General features: G+C 52.3%; 2 protein-coding genes across 14 annotated transcripts in view; one reads left to right on the top strand and one right to left on the bottom strand.

Annotated features, from left to right (window-relative positions):
• KIAA1671 (KIAA1671 ortholog) overlaps window positions 1-2,493 on the bottom strand; it is a 201,523-nt gene extending 199,030 nt beyond the window's left edge. The window contains exon 1 of one of the 4 annotated variants that reach the window (XM_072725194.1): window positions 2,401-2,493. The gene's annotated coding sequence lies outside the window, so the exon portion shown is untranslated. Of the gene's footprint in view, window positions 1-1,930; window positions 2,122-2,400 lie in introns of those variants that run through there. The other 3 variants (XM_072725193.1, XM_026002955.2, XM_026002954.2) reach the window with 3 other exon arrangements.
• On the top strand, window positions 877-19,005 carry LHFPL7 (LHFPL tetraspan subfamily member 7). 10 transcript variants are annotated; one of them, XM_072725220.1, is made up of 7 exons: window positions 889-1,420; window positions 3,098-3,289; window positions 4,926-6,933; window positions 7,439-7,530; window positions 15,032-15,282; window positions 16,082-16,220; window positions 18,525-19,005. In XM_072725220.1, the coding sequence occupies exons 5-7, from the start codon at window positions 15,082-15,084 to the stop codon at window positions 18,785-18,787; spliced, it is 603 nt and encodes a 200-aa protein (XP_072581321.1). In that variant the 5' UTR covers window positions 889-1,420; window positions 3,098-3,289; window positions 4,926-6,933; window positions 7,439-7,530; window positions 15,032-15,081; the 3' UTR covers window positions 18,788-19,005. The 10 variants fall into 10 exon arrangements, 8 of the variants coding, with proteins under 8 accessions (XP_072581321.1, XP_072581320.1, XP_072581315.1 ...); XM_072725219.1 differs by having other exon boundaries at window positions 6,246-7,530; XM_072725214.1 differs by having other exon boundaries at window positions 4,926-7,530.
• The last annotated feature ends 789 nt before the right edge of the window (window positions 19,006-19,794 follow it).

The following is a 19,794-nucleotide window of genomic DNA, read 5'->3' as shown; positions in this document are numbered from 1 at the left end:
CATCTGACCCCATCCCTCTCCCACAGAGAAACTTCCACAGCATCCACAGCCCTGGAATAAAGTCCAAACCCCTGAGAATGGTTGACCTGGCCCCGGTCAGCATCTCCTGCCAACACCCCATGCTCCCTCCTGTGTTCAGGCTGTTCTGTTCCCTTTTTCTGGCCCATAGCACCATGGCAAGTTCTCCAGGAAACTAAAGCCCCTGACCCCCCCACCCTAACCCCTTGCCAGAAGGGAGGCATCACCCCCTCTGTCCATTATCAGAGCTCTCCCCTCTAACAACTGCCTCCTTTCACAAGGCTTTACCCCTCGGCGTTGCGACTGCTAGCCTCCCCTTTGACACAACGTCTTGAAATATTTATCACACGGCACGCGTGCATGTATCGATGAATGAATGAAGCACATTTAAAATATTCCTCAGGGGTTCTTTTTCTGAATTGGTCAGAGATGTATTCTGGAGATGCCATGAGGGAAGATAAGCCCAGTGCCAGACAGTGGGCTGTTCCATCCTCCTGTCAAGGTCAGCCTTGAATAAGAGCCCCCCACCCCCACCCCCACCCCCGACCTCCACGTGGGGGTGGGCGTCCTCCACCCTCAGAATCTGGGGTGAGGGTTGCGACCCCAACATCAAGAATCAGCACAGCTGACTCAGTGGAGCACTAGCATGTAACGCCAGGAGGACAGATCCTACATGTGTCTGCCGCATAGTAGGTGCTCAATACACACAGCGGTTGAAGGAACCTGCTCCTGAGCCCAGCTGAAACCGGTGCCCAGACACGGTGAGGACTCCTGCACTTCTCTCAGGGAACTGCACCCTTGTCAGGCATACAAATCCTTTAAAAAGGATTCCCCCTAGCATCCCCGAGACCGAGACCGGGCTGGTGCCTGCTGCACAACTCCCCTGGGAACTGTCCCAGGGATGGGATGCCAGCATCTAGAGGAGAATGCATGTTTGTCCAGGAGCCTCCGTGGATTAGGAAAAGGAAAGCAGAGCCAAGGGAGAAAGCTTGTCCAAATGCCCTGGTTACTGATTAGCCAAACCCCAGAGCTTCTCTCTGCAAGGAGGATCGGAGGGGCAATAAACCCCTTGGGAGGAAAGATCGAGTTAAATATCTCTCTAATCCTGCAGTTTAAAAAGGCGGCCAGTCCCCTTTCAGGGGCTTCCCCGGGGATACCGAAAGGGAAGTGCAGGGGATGGCAAAGAAGGGGCCACAGGATGAGGGCCCCCCAGCATTCACAGAGCCCCCACCTGCTTCTTACCTATCACACCCATTACTCCTGCAGCCACTCGGAAGCGGGAGAACTCGGAGCCCCCAATCCCACCCAACTTCGCCTTGCGAGGAGACTGGACTCCGGTTAAGTGTCGCGCCCAAGGTCACAAAGAAGCTGCAAGGAAAACAGCTCTCGGCTGGTGCAACAGGTACAGACAGCCCTTTCCCTTCCAGAAGGTAATGGCTGCTCCCGGCCAGAGAAAGTTCAGCCGCGGCCGGCAGGAAGCGCAGGCCACCCGGGGCGGCGGCCGAGGTCACACACCCGCTGCGGGGCCGAGCGGGCTCCAGGGCGCGGGCCCCGGCGCCGGGGGGGGCGGGGGGGGTGCGCCGGCAGGCGGTGGACGGGCCGCGGCGCGGGCGGGGGTCGCGGGCCACTGCCCCCCGAGGGCGCCGCCCCGGGATGAGCGCCCCCCGGTCGGCCCGCGGCAGGGGGACCGAGCCTTGATCCCAGCAGGGCGCCTCAGCCCCGGGAAGGCGCGCGGAGGGGAGCGCAGGCCCCGCGGGGAGGGCGCGCCCGGAGCCCCCGCGCCCCCCGCCCCGCCCCCCCGCCCCCGCGCCCCCCGCGCCGCTCGCTCCCCCGCGGCCCCCGCCCCCGCCGCCCCAGGACCCTCTCGCCCGCGGCTCCGCCTCGCCGGGCACCTCCGCTCCCCAGCGCCCACCTCCGGCCTCCGAGCTGCACGGACGCCCAGATCCTGGCCGCTCCGGGCTGGGTCCCGGATCTCCGGCCATCCCCGCTCCCGGCCACCGGATCTCCTCTCGGACGAGCGTAGCGGTGACGGAGGGTCCAGGAGCTCCGGGTCTGCAGCCACCGACCCCGCCACCCCAGGCGGGAGATCCAACGGGACCTCAGGCCGCCGGCGCCCGATGCACTCCTGGGATCCGCTCCCGAGTCTCGGGAGGCAGACGCCCTGGCTCCCAGACCGGGATCCCCCTCCACGCAGGCACAGAGCCCGGGAGACCCACCGGGTCCCCACCTCTTCCCCGGACAACTTTGCCAACTTTTCTCCGGGGCCTCAGCCGAGCAGAAACTTGGCGGCCGTCGCCCTCCGCCGCCCCCGCAGCCCCTCGGGGCCCGGGCACCCGGGGGCACACAGCCCGCCCCACAGCCGGCGGCCGCCGCACAACCTACCCCGCAGCCGCCGCCGCCTGCCCGCGCCGCGCCGCCACCTGCCCGCAGCCCGCGGCACCTGCCCGCGCCGCCGCGGCCCCGCGCAGCCTAGCCTGCTGGGGGCGGGGCCTCGGGCGGGGACGCGCCCCCGTCGCCATGGGAACCGCGGCGGCGGCGCCTGCGCGGAGGGCCCCGGGGCGGGGGGCGGGGGGCGGAGCGCGGCCCGCCCGCCCGCGAGTGCCCGCGGGCTCCCCGGCCTGGGGCCGATCGGCCGGGTCAGAGGTCGCGAGCGGGGCGGGGACGCCCCCCCCGGAAGCGCTGCGGGACTCGGGGCGTGCTCGAGGTCCCGGCCCGCGTCCCCAGGACGAGCGCCGGGCCTCGGCGGGGATGACCGGGAGAGCCGGGGGCCGCGGGGGTCGGGCGGCGCTGGGTGAAGACTCGCCCCTTGAATCCTCCGGGCTGCGGGCGCCGCACCCGGGGCCGGCGCGGGTCTTCGCGGGACGCTGTCGCCCCCTCGCGGCTGGCAGGGGCACTGCAGCCCGGGCGGGGGGCGCGGGCGTGGCGAGCCGCTGCTCGCTCTGCGGGTGGGGGGAGGGGGGGGTGCCTGCCGCGGGGGGCGGCTGCTACCCTGCTGTCGCGGTGCGGGGCCAGGGGTACTAAGAGAGCCCTAGGAAGCCACACATGCCTGTGTTGCTGTCTTTCACTCATTTCATTCCAGACGTCTTTATTAAGCACCCGCTGTATGCTGGGTGCTGGGCGCACAGTGGCTAAGCAGCTGGCACGATCCAGGCTCTTGAGGAACGTACAGACATTTAAAAAATAATTGCACGAATTACGTTGGCGACACGGCCTCCTAAGGAAATGCACCGGGCATGGATAGCTGGAGGACCTAAAATCATGCACATTTATTGTAAGTCAGACCTCAAAAAAGGTAGAGAGAAAACATCACACTGTGGCTTCGGCAGAATTGGTGGGAAGCTCTCTTGCCTTATCTCCTTTTGGTTTGTTGGCATCTGTGTAAGGGAGGGTAGCCCTGTTCTTTCCACCTGTCCGAGAGTCCTTTTGAAATGAGAACGACCACCCCCGTCATTTTACCGAGGAGCAGCCTAAAGCTCCCTAACTGACTTGAAAGGGGGAGGTAGACACTCCATGCAGTCTTACACCTTAGGATATTCTCCTTTATCTTCTGGATGTCTTGAACAGTCATCTATAGGACCCGACTCCGTGGCCTCTAAACAGGACCACCACCCCCAGCGGTAGGAGGCAGAGCATGGTTGAACTGAAAGTTTAAATCTGTCAGTACCCTCGTTGCCGCATGGCTTTTCCATGACAGCTGTACTGATCCAGGAGCAAAGGCGAATCATCGTTTATTGTCTGCTCCCTTCTCTAAAGCTCCTGGAAGCAGAGACATCTGTCTGTCTCTTTTGCTCACTCCTGACTCCCAGTGCTTAGGGCAGGGCTCGGCACACAGTAGGCACTCAATAAATATTGCGCGCAATAAATATTGGGTTAAATGCATGAATGACCCAACAGTTGGCAGTGTTATCACCTGCCACCTCTCCTCTCTAACCTTATGGGAACTCCCTGTATCTCCTGGGCAAATCTCGATTACTCACAATGTGTGGACTGAGGGTTCAGTTTAACCGAATTCTCAGCTCCCAGCCAGCCTAATACTTCACCTAGTACTCCTAAGGCATCCCCTCTCTATCCCAGGATGGAACACCAGAGGGGAGAAGGCAGTCCTCCACCTGCCACCACCTGCAGAAAACCCAAACCCAGGCACAGCCCCAGCTCTGAACAAATCTTTGCCCCAAGAACACCAAGCCCCCATCCAGCATCAGCTCTTCTGCCTCTTTCAAGCTTTGAGGGAATCCCAGAAGTGCCAAAATACAACTGCCGGAGTGCTCCTGGCCTCCCGAGAGGGAGGACTTCCTGGGAGGACTTCCTGGTTCAGCCCCTCGGTGGATTCCCCCTGCTGTGTCCTCCCATCCAGGTGACAGGCTGCCAGCCAGCACACACCCAGAGATTATACCCCAGCCAGAGAGGTGTCAGGTTGTATGTAGTTTCCAGAGCCAATACTCCCACCTCCACCTCCCAGCTCTGGCTTTTTTTCTTCCTGGGGATAGAGGACTATGCCACCCAGGGCCTTTCCCAGAACCCCTTCTCTGTGACCTGCCCCCTCCTCCGGGAAGTCTGCCCTGATTTGGCAGCTCTACCCAATAGAACTTCTTGCAATGATGGAGACGTTTTATATGTATACTGTCCAACATTAGCCACAGTTGACTCCTGAGCACTTGAAATGCAGCCAGTGGGACCAAGGAACTGATTTTAAATTTTATTTAATTTTAATTAATTTAAATCTAAATAGCCACATGCGACGGCTACCATCGAGCAGTATCATTCTATAACCCATACGCTCCTTGGCAAAGACCGTATTTGTGCATTTTCATTTGCACATACTTACCCATTTTGTTTGTCTTGTAATTTCCCTGCTTCTTGAAGGTGAGGGCCAGTATATTCCTTGAAATGCTTTCCCTTACCACCAGGCTTTTGCCCATGCCATGCCCTCTGTCTGGAACTTCACCCTTCACCTGCCGATCTGTACCAACTACATATCCTTCAGATGGTCAACATCACCTCCTCTGAGAAGCCACCTCTGATTACCATCCCTGACTACCATACTGCAGCCTCTGAGTCCTTCCCCCACCACTAAAGCACTAGTCACACGCTGCTGTGCCCAGTTACTTCCCTGCCTTACTTTCTAGACTGTGAGTTCCTTGGGAGCAGAGACTAGCACAAAGTTGATACTCAATAAATATCCATGGAACTCAATGCTGAAGAACTGGTTTCCCATGACGTGATCCACCACCCGGCTCCCAGCAACAATGCTAATGAAAACTAGCATTTGTTGAACCAAGTACTTCTCCTGCACTGTCTTATTAAGTGCCACAAGCATCCTATAAGAGATTCTCTTTCATTAACTACCTTTTACACACTTGGCATCTGAAGCTCAGAGAGGTTAAGTAAATTGCTTGAGGTCACGCAGCCATAGTATCTTAGTCTGGGTTCCCTAGAAAACAGAGCCTGAGACAAAAGTTACTTGCTGATGTTTTATTGGGGATGGAATCCCAGCCCAAAGGGACTCTAAGGCAGGGAGAGAAGCAAGCAAACACAGCACATGCCTTACTGGGTGGGCCACAGCTTCTCCTGAAACACGGCCAGGAGTTCCAGCACTCGGGCATCTCCAGGGAAGCCGCAGGCAGTACCGCAGGGATGAAAGGCAAGAACTTCCTCTACTGGCATCCCAGCTCCCGTCTGCTGTGCGTCACGGTTGGGTCCCAACTGTTCCTTGCTTCTGGGTTGTGTTACCTGCGTCTCCCCGCAGCCAGGAGAGAAGCCAGTTCCTTCTCAGGTAGAGCTTTACCTGAGTCTGGAAGAGGAGGCACCAGAGCCCCTCGGCCCCCGCCGCCAAGGGTCTGGTCATGTCAGCTGGGATGACAGCTGGGGATCTGGGGAGGCAAGGTCCGGCCCTCGGGCCACGTTACTGCAGGCTGAGCTGGCCCAGGGGCTGTAGCTGTGGACCTGGGGCCACCTGCGGTGGGGCGGGGGGTGGGGGGGTGAGCCAAGGCTGGAGAGCAGCCAGTGCAGCTGGGTGGCTGGGAAGGACGGAGCTGAGCACACCTGAAAAGGTGCATCTGTCGAGCCTGATGCCGCGAGTAAACATCAGAACTGGGATTCAGATCCAGCTTGGAATAACTCCAAAGCCCCTCAACAAATACTGATTGAAAGAAACATGAAGAATTGGTTGACTGAAGGAGTGTAAAAGTCCCCAGCAATAATCTATGCCACATGCCCCCATTTTACAGGTAAAGAAACTGAGGTCTAGAGAGGCCGAGTTGCCCTAAGGTCACACTAAGTGCAGGTGGAAGAGCTGAGACTTGTGCATCAGCCTCAGGCCTCACGTTTCCTGCACTTAACTTCTTGGGCCCTCCTGCTTCCTCCAGCACCAGTGCGAGCTCTCTTGTTATGGCAGCTTTCAGGTCATTAGTGTGATGTCTCTTGTTTTCATCTGCCCCACATCCATCCCCCATCCTCTGCTAACCTCGTTATTCCTCCTGGAAACCACCCCATCCACTGCCCTTAGTCCATGTAGTTCCAGTGGGGTGAACCCTGTGACCTGCCTACCCTATTCCCAGCTCCCCACGCTCTACCTCCAGCCCTAGGGCAGAGGACTTAGGTCTGGCCAATCAGAACATCCCATCTTCCTGGCCACAATGATTGGTTTGTGGGTGGGCATGTGACCTGGACTTGTCCCTTGAGAGTTCCTCATAACATTCTAGCAACTACGTGCAGAGAAGCTTTCTTTTCTTGGATTGCTTCCCTTTTGCCTCAGAAGGTCAGCCAGAGGCAATACTGTGAGAGAACCTGCTGTGAGTGAAGCCAACCCAGCAGAAAACAGAACTGAGAGATGAGAGGAAAGAGAGGTCCCGAAGATACTGCTTGTTCACCTGGATCCAGCTGTGCCTGAAGCTGTTCCATAGAATTTTTAGTTAGGTAAGTTAATGAATTTCTCATTTCTGCCGGTGCCGGTTGGAGTTGCACTTCCATCACTTACAGCAAAAGACAAGGCAAGCACCTACTCTGTGCCAAGTCTTGTGCCAGATGCTAAGGATAAAGATTTTCAGATTCAGTGCCCACTTTCTGGAAATTCACAGCCTGTAAAGAAGATCCTCATGCCCCAGGGAAATATGTAATTCCCTGGACTGGAATTACCAAGGCAGAAAGGAGAGCACGGTGCCAAGAATTTCAATAACTGGTGTTTAACCATAGATCGGTTAATCCCCATTCATGCCTTCCTCCTACCCAGGAAACACCATACCGTTACCCCATTCTGATTTGGGGCTGGCTTTTCCCTCTTTGCTCAGCCCATCCAGCAGCCCAGAGTGAAAGGCTGTTGATTTAAGGAACTGGGAAGGAACGCGCACACATACACGCACACCTCCGACCAGCTTATCACCCACCTGGGCTTTATTCACCAACCTGAATGCTTCCTTCAAAGGGAAGGAAACATTTTACAAGGTCATAGACTTATATCCAAAGCTGGAGCCTGAGCAGAAGAGGCCACACTGGGAGCTCCAGACCTGAAGTGTGGTGAGTCTGGAGGGAAGAATCTGAAGGGGGAGAGAAGAAAGTATTGTCCAGGGGCCATGGCCATAGTAAACTTCGAGAGTCTTTGAACCCCTGAAATAACGTGTGTGTGTGTGTGTGTGTGTGTGTGTGTGTGTGTGTGTGTGCAAGCCTGCATGGGGAATGCGTCTATAGTTTTAAATCATATTTTCAAAGGAATGTGTCACCTCCCGAAGTTAAGTCCCATTGGCCTAGAACATGGCCATGCTTTTGTGAGGTGGGTGTCTTAGTCTGCGCGGGCGGCTATCACAAAGCACCACAGATTGAGTGGCTTATAAACCACAAACGTTTATTTCCCCCAGTTCTGGAGGCTGGGAATTCCAAGATCAAGACACAGGCAGATTTGGTGTCTGGTGAGGGTCCACCTGCTAGAAGATACACAGCTTTCTTCTCTCTGTGTCCTCGCATGGCGGAAGGGGTGAGGGACCCCCCGGGGTCTCTCTTATAAGGGCACTGATCCCATTCCTGGAGGCTCCACCCTCATGACCTCACCTCCCAAAGGCCTACCTCCTAATACCATGACCTGGTGGGGTTAGGATTTCAACATATGAATTTGGAGGGCCCCCACACAGGCAGCCCATTCCAATGGGAACCCGAGGCTCTGAGCCACGACATCGCATAGTTTCCCTAGACCAATTCCCTACGCCAATCTGTAACAGAGCCTAGACAAGAAGCAGAAATCTGGCTTAGCTGGCTGCGGAGCTGGGAGAAAGAGAAAGGGGTGCAAGTCAAGGTCCTCTCCAGTCCCAACTGGCCCATCAGATTTCAGCCTGGACGTCACCTGCCCCCTGCCCTTCCTCGGTGCTTGTGCCTAACATCGCCCTGGGCTTTCCCTTGGCCTGGAGCTGTGCCTACAGGCATCTGTTGATTGGTGGGTTGGCAAAATGCACATCCGAAACTTCACTTAGGCCACATCACATTCAGATATCTCTCCCTCTCCTGGCAAACCTGCTCCTCCCAGAGCTTCCCCAAATCAGCAATGGTAGCTCCCCCATCCCAGGGACCAAGGGAAAAAGCATCCTCACACTCTGTGTCTAATCTATAAGCAAATCCGGTTGACTTGACCTATGACATCTAACATAAATCCAAACTGTTCCTTTGGATTTATGTTAGATAAATCCCCTGCCCTCCCTCTCAGCCCATCTATCTGATTGTGTCTCATCTGATGGACTAAAGTTGCTGACTCCTTCTCCTTCCTTCTCCCTCTGCCTGGTTCTCCATCCAGCAGCCTGAGCGATCTTTTTATTTTATTTGATTTACTCATTTAGCTGATTTATATTTTTTAGAGAAGGAGAGAGGGATGGGGGAGGGACAGAGAGGGAGGGAGTGTCTAGCAGGCTCCACACCCAGCATGGAGCCTGAGGAAGGGCCCGATCTCACAACCCTGAGATCATGACCTGAGCTGAAATTAAGAGTTGGATCCTTAACGGACTGAGCTACCCAGGTGCCCCCAGAGTGATCTTTTGAAAACACAAGATAGGTCATCACAGTCTAGCTCAGGCCTATCTGCAGACTCTGCATCTCACTCAGAAATTAAAAGCCAAAGATCTTCACTGCCAACCAGGCCCCCCAGGCTCTTTCCTTCCTGAAACTTGACAAACACATGCTCACCACTGGGCCTTTGCACCTGCACCTCCCTCTGCCTGGAACATTCCTCCCCCACAAATCCATATGGCTTCCTCCTTCAGCTGTTGCCCAAAGGTCACCTTCTCATGGCTTAATATGACCTCTCCAATCATTCAGCATCCCTCTTCCTTTTTCATTTTTCTTTATGACATGTTATTAACATATGGCATCTTATATACTAACTTGTTTGTATCCTTACTGTCTTACTTTTCCTCTACTAGAGTATAAACTCTGTGATGACAGCAGTTTTGTCTGTTTTCCTCACTGCTAAATCTGCAACACCTAGAACACCTCCTGGAATGTAACAGATACTCAATAAATGTTTGTTGAATAGATGGATGGATGGATGGATGGATGGATGGATGGATGGATGGATGGCCAGGGCATATTGTTCCATATTGTTTGTCTGTCTTGCCCATAAAATCCTAAGCTCCTAGAGGGCATGGACTATGTTCTGTTCAATGCTGTATCCATAAGGGTCACATAGGGCTGGGCACATGTAGATTGAATGAATGACTGATCAGTCCCTTTGGTTAACAGATAAGGACATGGAAGCCAGGAAAAAGAAAGGGACGTGGCTATGGGGACATAACAAGGCCCTAGCAGCCACCTCTCGGTCCCCAAGTCCCATCGCTCTGCCTGCCGTGGCTAACTATGGCTACTCTGGGACCATGCATGCTCCCTGGCCAGCTCAGGTGGGAGGGTTGTCCCAGGCCTAACCATGGACAGCCCAGGAAGCTGCTGCGTATGTATTTTTTTGAAAATATTTTATTTATTCATGAGAGACATACAGAGGCAGAGACACAGGTGGAGGGAGAAGCAGGCTCCTTGTGGGGAGCCCAGTGTGGGACTCGATCCCGGAACCCCGGGATCACAACCTGAGCCGAAGGCCAACGCTCAACCGCTAAGCCACCCAGCCATTCCTGTATCTGACTTTTAAACCAACGTTTTAATAACCCTTTGGGCTCAGGGCACAGAGTCGGAAGCCCAATTGCCTGAGCCTGAGAGCCTGCTTTATCACGTACTTTCTGGTTTACCGCTTACATCCTGAGCCTTCATTTCATCTTCTGCAAAAATGGGGACTCTGATTAGAGCACCTGCCACGGAGTGGCTGGGAGGCTTAAATGAACCAAGGCACTGCAAGTGTTTCAAATGGGGTCTGGTGAGTGCTCGAGAAACGTGGACTGCCATCAACAGTTAACTGCTGAGCTAGAGGAGAAAAGATTCAGTCCCTTTCAAGCTTTCCTTAGGTGGATTCCAACTAATTGGAGCCTCCCGGATGTGGTTTCAGGTTATAATGCCTCATTTAGGTTTCTGGGCACCTGGACGGTCAGCGTGATTTTCCCAGGTGACATTGAGCACATTATCTGGAGAACAAAACGCCCTTTCAAGGTCAGAAACGTCTGGAGAGTCATAGGGGCAGCCAGAGAGAGGCAAAATCATGGGCCTCAGTTGGCTCTGGGCTCCCCAGCTTCCTGGCTGGAATTACACCCCTCAGGATCCTGCCAAACCCCCAGGAGAGGCTGATTTTGGTGTAAGAATGAAAAAAAAAAATTCATCCTCAACCACTCGGGGCTGCATTTCACCTATTGACTAGCAGCCACTAGGTTTTTCTAATCCTTGGAATAAAAAGTCTGCATTATAAACCTGACCTACCTGCTGAGGCTTGTCTCTGCACCCCCGTAAGACACACATATGCATTCTATCGCCTTGAACCTTCTCAATAAACTCCAGCCCCTTACCCAAGGAGGTAAGGAGACTTCCTGAAGATCACAGTGTTGGGAAGGGGAAGATATGGTCCATCTTCGTCTTTCTACATCACTCTGCTCAAGGATTAAGCCCAATGCCCGCTCTCCTCTGGGATGTCCAGTCTGCTTTCACAGGTGGAGAAACTGAGGCCCAGAGCAATGGAGCAACTTGTCCCAGGTCACACAGCTTGGAAGTGGTAGAGTGAATGGCCAGCTTCCCAAGACTCCTGCCATGTTTAAAGTGCTAAGCCAGACTTAGAGTCCCAAAGTGAAGTCCAAGGTTGAAAAGCACCGGCCCTGGGAAGTCTGTGTGGGTGCCCTTGGCTTGGTTGGCAGCTCAGCCCCTTTTGACCCTGGGTGCCCGTGAGCTGGCTCAGCCTTCCTGGGCCTCACTTCTGGTCACCAACTGGCAGTGCTGGCTATCAGCTAACCGCCTTCCCCCTTGGCCTCCTGGTCCAGCCACCTCTATTATTATGTAGATACGACTGGGCTTTAAATTAACTCAGTTTTTCATTAAAATACATTTCACTTCTTTTTTTTTAAAGGATTTATTTATTCATAGAGACACAGACAGAGAGAGGCAGAGACATAGCAGAGGGAGAAGCAGGCTCCCTGCAGGGAGCCCGATGCGGGACTTGATCCCAGGACCCCAGGATCATGACTTGGGCCGAAGGCAGGCGCTAAACCGCTGAGCCACCCAGGCGTCCCAATACATTTCACTTCTAATTGGACGACCAGCATCACAACAAAACATAGAACAAAACCACAATAAATATAAGGAAACTAAAAAAATAAAAATAAATAAATTAAATAAATAAATAAATAAATAAAACTCCAGCCACATTCCCGAATTCTCACTTGACTTTGTTGCCTATTCAAGACTCCCCATCATTTTTAAAAGGGGGAGGTTGGAGGTGCCTGCGTGGCTCAGTTGGCTGAGCATCTGACCCCTGGCTTCAACTCAGGTCATGATCTCAAGGTCGTGATTTCAGGGTCATGAGATCGAACCCCATATGGGACTCTGCACTCAGTGGGGAGTCTGCTTGGGGTTCCTTCTCTCCCTCTCCCCCTCTCCCCCTCCCCTTGCTCACAAGAGTGCATGCTCTCTAAATAAAATCTTATAAAAATAAGTAAATAAATAAATAAATAAATAAATAAAGGAGAGGTTAACATGTTTGAAAGGTATTTAAGACTGATTACCTCAAACAGGCACTTTCTTCTTAATGTAAAGAGAAGTAAATGAAGGAAAACTGAAAACTTAGTAACTTCGGCACTTTATGATGTTAGTGACATTTAAGGCAGGTGCAGGTGCCACCCTGAATATTCTCCAAGGACCATCTGAGGCACCATGGCATCCCACAACCTTCCTCTGGAAAACTGCAGCACAGTTATTCTATGGAAGCCCTTGCAGTGCTAGGCTAGCTCATAAACTGTTTGTTGATGAATGTGTCGGAGGGGCTGAGGAGATGGAGGGAAGGGTAGGTATGCCCAATCCTCCCAGGAGGGGCAGAGGGGTCGCCGAGGGTGTCATAGTGGGTGTCTGCGCTCAGTGGTTGAAGCAGGGTATTGCCTTCCCCTTGGAGGGGTTTGTGCCCCCCTCACCTCACCATCCCTGCCCTCATGGACAATTCCCAGCTCTCCCTCCATCATGGACACCCTTCCCATCCTTCCCTGTCTTCCCCCACCACCTGCCCCCTCCCTCTTTGAGAGCAAGCCAAGGGGACCGACACTAGGGAACAGGAGTTGGAGGGATGTCATCAGGGAAGGAGAAGGTGTCTCTGCTTATCAGTCTGGGGACTAGAGTCTTGGTGCAGATTTCAGTTTTCTCCAGATTTGCCAGGAGATCTCGGGCAAGTCACATGAGCAATATGGGTCTCCATTTGTTTTTTTTATCTCTTTGAAGTATCTGCTAATCCCCTCTGGGATGAGCAACAAGACAACAGCTATGGATAATACTCATACTACTGCAAATAGTCACTGCCACTACAGGATCGCCATCACATTAGCATCACCGGCACCACCAGCATCATCACGACCATTTATTGAGGACCTCCTGGGTGCAGGCACTCCACAAAGTACCTTCTATACGTTTTCTCATTTAATCTTCCCAACACCCGCTGAGATAAGTACTAGACTCAAGCTTGTTTTACAGATGAAGGATTGGAGGCCCAGAGAGGCTAAGTGCCTGGCCCAAGGTCACACAGCCAATAAATATGAGAGCCAGAAATTGAACCCCCTCACTTCTCCAAGGAGCCACCCAGATCAGTGCCTGGCCCACAGCAGGGGGACGATGCACACTAACTATGTGCGTAACTATTACGCTGAGGCTCTCCAGAAGGACAGCGGCCGACTCGTGAGGTCTGGGCAAGCATCTCTGGCTCACCCCTACTAACAGTGTCCTTGGGTCGAGTGGCCCACACCTCTCTGAGCTTCAGTGTCCTCCCTTGTCAAAGATGAGGTCATAGCACCCACCCGCACCTCGAAGACACACAGGCCACACAAGTGGGCTCCCCTCCAGTCAACAAAGATGAGCTCATTGCAGCCCTCTGGGCTTGTGGTCGGAGAGTCAAGGAGCATAGGAGCTGTATGATGTGTTTTAATTGCCTGGCACGGTGTGTGGATGGCACCCCGCATCCAACTCACCTACCTGCACTGCTGCCTGAGTCAGTCTGGGGGCATCTATTCCCCTCTCTGGGCCTCTCCTTTGCCATCTATAAAGTGGGAGGAGACTGAGATGAATGGGCACGCAGGCCCACAGGTACCATCAGCATGGAGGCAGAGACTATAGAATAGGTGCAGCCATCCAGGGATTCTCACTCAGAGGAAACAGACATGCCATCTGAGATAGCAAGTGTGTTCCAAAGTGTACACCCCCCAAAGTTCTGGCACAAGTCTGCACATGCAGATGTTCATGGCACAGCTGCCTGTGGCAAAGGGCTGGAGCTGGCGAGATGCAGAGGGAATGGCATGCAGCAGGTGGAGGCAGCGGTTGGAGGCAATGGTGTGGCAGTTCCGGTCAGGGCCAGCTCCGTCTCCCTCCACGGCATCATGTCTCCACACAGCAGCGGGCTTCCATCTGCTACATTTGCCATTTGCGCACCCACCCCCCAACACACGCATACACACACGCACAGGCACACAGTGCTGTCACCCAGTGCTGGGGGCAGCCTTCAACCAATAGCTGGCAGGAATTGGTATGTAAAGACCACACCTCCCTCCACCCTGGGGAGTGGTAACTCTAAGGTGCCAGGTGTACCCCATCTCTCAGAACCTCCCTTGGGACAGGGTGGCTTCATAACACATTTAACTGGCTTCATTCGTTCTCAGCCCATCCCACTTCCTCCTCCACGGGACCACCACCCAAGTAAACTGCCTTGCACCCAAACCCTTGTCTTAGGGTCTGCCACTGGGAAGCACAAAGTTAAATAGAATAGGTATATACATAGCAATGTGGATCAACCCTAAAAACATTATGCCTGGTGCCCAAAATAGGAAGCAAAATGCAACATATGAAATAATGTTATTTACATAAATGAGAAATACACATATACTGAAGGATACCCATTTTGCAACAATACCTCCAAACAAAAAGATACAATTAAATAATTACAGTGGTCAGTGATTGGCAGGAGTGGGCTAACAGGCAGGGTGGCTGCTGGAAACAGAGCATCTGTGTGTGATTTTGAAAAAGAAGCAGCTCATCAACTGCAAGACTTGATGGGGGGGAGGAGGGGAGAAGGAAAGGAAGGGAGGAAGGAAAGGAAAGGAGGAAGGAAAGGAAGGGAGGAAGGGAGGAAGAGAGGAAGGAAGGAAGGAAACCTGAGAGGAGCCTTGCCTGGACCGGTGATGCCAATGTCCCAGGCAGAGTGGGAGTGTTCAAATTCCCTTTAAGCACTAACATTTATTCTAAGGTCTGGGGTTATCCTACTTTCAGAACTTGTTAGGGAAAAGCCCCACCCTCTCCCCAGATAGCAACACCTCCCGTTGCATTGCCAGGCTGAAAGGAGGCTGGGGACCTGGCGTCTGAACACAGGACCAGGTTTCTGGCTGGAGAACACCTGCATAGCTCCTGTCTCTCTCATTCCCAGCAGCCTCCACCACTAATCTAGCCTGTTGACGGCTAGGTCATCGAAGCTCCCTGATGGTGGGTAGCGTGTGGGCAGCCCTAGGACTTTCCCTAGCCTGCATCTCGGCCCTTGGCCTCATCTCTCCTGCGTGGTTCCAGTCCCACACCTTCTCCTTTGGCGTCCTCACCTACTGCTCCTGGCCTCAGGGTGACAGCTGGAACCAGAGCTGTGGGACCTTCAGGTCCCTGGATGATATTCCTGACTTTGCCTGGAAGGTAAGACCTGGGTAGGGCCTTGGGGCCACGATCAAATCCACCAGGGGGCGGGGGGTCAGGAGAGGGAGGGGAGTCATGTTCGGGTCCCTATCACCTATCCTACATTGAGCCTCTGACTCTGTAGGTGTGCAGTGGAGTCTGGCTATCTGCGTTTTAGCAAACACCCAGATGACTCTGAAGGCAGCTCCAAGTCCATAGAGTACCTTACTACAAATTAAGAAAATGTTCCCCTTCTTCAGCACACTATACTGCCATCTGCTGGAAAACACCTGTAACCAATATGCAAATCTATGAGGATTCGAATGCATCTCCAAGAGTTGGGCAGTGTACAATCTGCACACACCAACCTGGCCATCCTCTAAGTGCTGCTAAGTTTGAAAACCACAGCTAAGGTGTTGACAGTCTCTGCTGTGATGCACATTACCAAATTCAACAATGTGGACGATGGGTCAGGACTCCCAACCCAACACCTCTAGGGAAGATTATACAGGCTCTAAAACCGATAATTAAAAAGGTGCTTCTCCTGGTGATCCTGTCATATAGCAGGTACTCAGTAAAGGTGGGGTATGGTGATTGTAAATCTGGGTCTTCATTCTGGCTTTACAACTTAATTGGCTGTGTGTCCTGAGGCAAATGACTCCATTGCCTTGGACCTCAGCTTGTCTATACTTAAAATGGTGATAATAAATAGCACAGACCTCTTGGGGTTTTGAGGACTCAGTAGCTGGCATAAACAAGTGACATACACCTGCCCCTACCTGCCCCGCTCAATACCCTCCCTACTCTTTCTTCCTGACAGGTCTCAGCTGCAATTCTCCTTGGAGGATGGCTCTTGTTGGCCTTCAATGCAGTTCTCCTCCTAGCTTGGGCCCTGGCCCCCAAAAGGCTGTGTCCCAGAAGGGGCAGTGGCCCAATGCCAGGGGTGCAGGCAGCTGCAGGTAAATCCACTGTCATACAGTATGCATTCCAGACATGTTTGGGGATTAAATGAATGGATGAATGAATGAATGAACAAACAAATGAAATTGTGAGCAGAGTCTGGCCTCTTATATTGGATCTCAGAGATAAATCCTCAGATTAAAGACTTTCTGGTCCTTTAGCAAGCCAGAAATGGTGGGGCAGGGAATGGCATACTTAACATCACCCTCTCCTGCCCTTAGCTAAATCCAGTCCAGTATAATGGTCTGTCTCCCTTTGTTTCTCTCTCATCCATCCACTTTGTATCATCTTTACCAGGACTACCATACACAGTTGAGCAAGTTGTGTACTGCACAAGGGGCCTCTTTGAGGGCTGAGAGATGCTGAAATCTAGCCAATGCTCCACTTGATGAGCTGTGAAATTTCAGGGCTGCAACTCCCCTGAAGGGTTGCTTTCCTCTATTCCCACTGAGGCTCTGGATGGTCTAGCTCAGAGCTTGTTTGCAACCCTCATCCAGTTAATCCCTCACCATCTCTTACCTGGATTAGAGTGATAACCACCTCACATGTCTCTCTGCTGCCACCTTTGCCTCCTAGAGTCTGTCTGCCACGCTGGCTAAACAGGTCTTGTTAAAATTGAAATCAGGTTGAGCCACTCAAACTGGTTTATCTACCCGCTAGTGACTTCCTGTTACACTCAAGAGTAAAATCCACACTCCTCATCATGCCCTATGAAACCCTCACTCACTTGCCAATCTCACCTCTTACTCTGCCAGGCTCAACATGCTTCAGCCACAAGGCCTGCTTTCTGTTCCCCATATATGCCACACTTGTCCACCCTGCCTGGGCTTCTCTTTTCTCAGATCTTACATGTCTTGCTCCTCTATGTTACTCAAATGTCACTGCCTCGGTGGGATTTCCATGACCTCTAGGTAAGCGACCCCCTCTCCTGAGATTCTCCTGCCTCTTCTTTGCTCTGTATTTTTCACAGCACTTACTTACCTGTTCATCTATCTCCACTACAACATGAGCTCCTTGAGGGCATGGACATGTCTGCCTTGACATCACCAGCACCTGGCATGGCGCTTCACACATAATAGATACTCACTAAATATTTGTAGAATCAATGGATGGAGCTATAGTTCTTGTGCTCCTAGGCTTGTGCAGTGTCTGGTGGGGATGGGTGAATCAGGCAATTACAACTCAATGGATATTTGATGAGATAGGGATGAGTGCAAGATGCAAGGAAAAACTCCAAGAAGGTGGAGGATGTTAAGGAAGGGTTCCTGGAGGAGGTATCACTTGAGCTGAGGCTGGAAGTGCGAGTGGGAATTGACTAAATATAGAAGGGAACTTCAGGTAATAGGAACACTGGGGGCCAAAGCATAGAGATGAGTCGGGAAGACATGTTCATGGAACTGTAAGTAGACCATTGTGGCTAAAGAGCAGCAAGAAAAACTAGGGTCATGTGAGTCTCCTGTACTGAGAGTGCCTTGAAAGTGAGGAGGTTTATAGTTTATTTCCTTAGTATCATTAGTGCCTACCACAGCACCTGCAACAGATTTGATGAATGAATGCATGCACAGACATAGGTAGGTGGGGACTGATGGATGGATATATGGCTATATTAGTGTATAAGAGATGGTTGGTTGGTTGGATGGATGGATGGATGGATGGATGGATGGATGGATGGATGGTTTAGTAGATGGATGATTGGTTGAGTAGGTGGATGGATGGTGGATGGATGGATGGATGGATGGATGGGTGGGTAGATGGATAGTTGAGCAGGGTACAGGTGTCTAAGTGGGCAGATGGGTAGATGGATAAGTGAATGGATAGGTGGACAGAGGGATGAAGAGATGAGAGGATAAGAATATGACTGAATGGATGGGTGAGTAGATGGATAGATGGTTGAGTGAGTGTATAGATGGATGGGTGGTTTAGTGGGTGGATGAATGTGTGGTTGACTAGATAGATGGGTGGGTGTGGATGGATGGATGGTTGGTCAAGTAGGTGGACGGATGGGTGGGTGGATGGATGGATAGTTGGGCAGGATGCAGGTGTCGAAGTGGGCAGGTGGGTAGATGGATGGATAAATGAATGGACAGGGTGGATAGAGGGATGAGGGGATTAGAATATGGTTGCATGGATGGGTGAGTAGATTGGCAGCTGTGTGGAAGACTAATTGAGTAATGGGTAGATAAAAGGATAGATAAGTCAATATGTAAGTGAATAGATTGATGGATGTGTGGGTAGATCCTGAGATGGAAGTTAGCCCCAAACCCCTTGACTAATACACTGGTGTTTCTTCCTGTTGTCTCCAGCCACTGTCACCATTGTGGGTCTGCTGGTTTTCCCCATCAGCCTGGCCTCTCCATTTGCCAAGGGAGCCTGTGGAGCCTCCTCTGTGTACCACGGTGGGCAGTGCCAGCTGGGCTGGGGCTATGTGATTGCCATCCTCAGTGCAGTCCTGGCCAGCTTCCTGCCTATGATTGGGTGGCCCCACATGACCAAGGTCCACGGGAGGATCATCCTCTTCTCTGGTGACACTGAGAAAATCATCCTCATGCCAGAAATGAGCATATAAAAATTTCCCAGGAGGAGCAAAAATAGCCCACTTTAGAGTGTATGAAATCACTACAAATCCACATTCAAACCTCACCTCTGCTGCCTCTCTGCTGTGTCACCTCAGGCAAATCACTTCACCTCTCTGGACTCCCATGTATTCTGTAAAATGGTGGTCTACCTCAAAGACCAGAATTAACTTGAGATGCTGTGTATAAATAAAGCACTTAGTACCATGTAGGTCCATTGTATTCAAAGAATTTCAGCTTATTATTATTATAATCCCTACCTCACAAGACTCCTCAAAAGGAGAATGCCCAGGACAGGGGTGCCCAGCCAGCTCAGTTAGTGAACAGGTGACTCTTGATCTCCGGGTTGTGAGTTTAAGCCCCTTGTTGGATGTAGAGTTTATTTAAAGAAATAAAAGAGTACCTGGGACAATTCTGAGTCCAACCTGTTGCTCTAATACTGCATTGTTCAATAGACATGCGCATGTTCTCTTTTGTACCCCGCCATCTTTCTAACTCCTTTTTTCTTGGAGAATTTGAGAATTATTTATTTTCCAATCAAATATTCAGTGAGTGCCCATATGTACAAGAAGAGTTTGTATAAAAGTGTGGCCCGTGTTGGGGTGGGGATGGGGGGACCTGTCTCATCTCTCCATGCAAACAGTCCCACTGATGTGGGGATTTCACTGTTACTTGGGGCACAAGAGGCCCTTCTGGATCCCATCTCTCTTCAGCCTCTTTCTTGTCACACACCCAACCCCTGTGCCTCTTCTACTATACTAAATCCTGGGCCTAGGGAAGGCCTCTTCACACTTCCACCTCATGTACACACTCTCCCTGCCAGGGATGCTCAAGTCAATCTATTGCTTTAGCTTATCACGACCCACTGCCCTTCTTTGGGAGTAGCATCTTAATCTTCCCTTGGGAGATAACACTCAGCAAATTCTCTGACTATCCTGTATTATGGATAAATGAGTTCTTCCATCCAATAAAGCCAGGTTGGAGAGACTGATTCAGAGAT

The sequence above is a fragment of the Vulpes vulpes genome, chromosome 10 (genome assembly GCF_048418805.1).
Source record: "Vulpes vulpes isolate BD-2025 chromosome 10, VulVul3, whole genome shotgun sequence".
In the NCBI taxonomy this organism is placed as follows: Eukaryota; Metazoa; Chordata; class Mammalia; order Carnivora; family Canidae; genus Vulpes; species Vulpes vulpes.
Note: the sequence above shows the minus strand (reverse complement) of the source record. Positions and strands in the feature narration are given on the sequence as shown.

Bases quoted from the DNA above. Each gene is read 5' to 3' on its own strand.
- LHFPL7 (XM_072725221.1), top strand. From the start codon at position 15,082: ATGGTGGGTAGCGTGTGGGCAGCCCTAGGACTTTCCCTAGCCTGCATC. The intron at 15,283-16,081 runs GTAAGACCTGGG...TCTTCCTGACAG, and splicing joins TTCCTGACTTTGCCTGGAAG to GTCTCAGCTGCAATTCTCCT. The intron at 16,221-18,524 runs GTAAATCCACTG...TGTTGTCTCCAG, and splicing joins AGGGGTGCAGGCAGCTGCAG to CCACTGTCACCATTGTGGGT.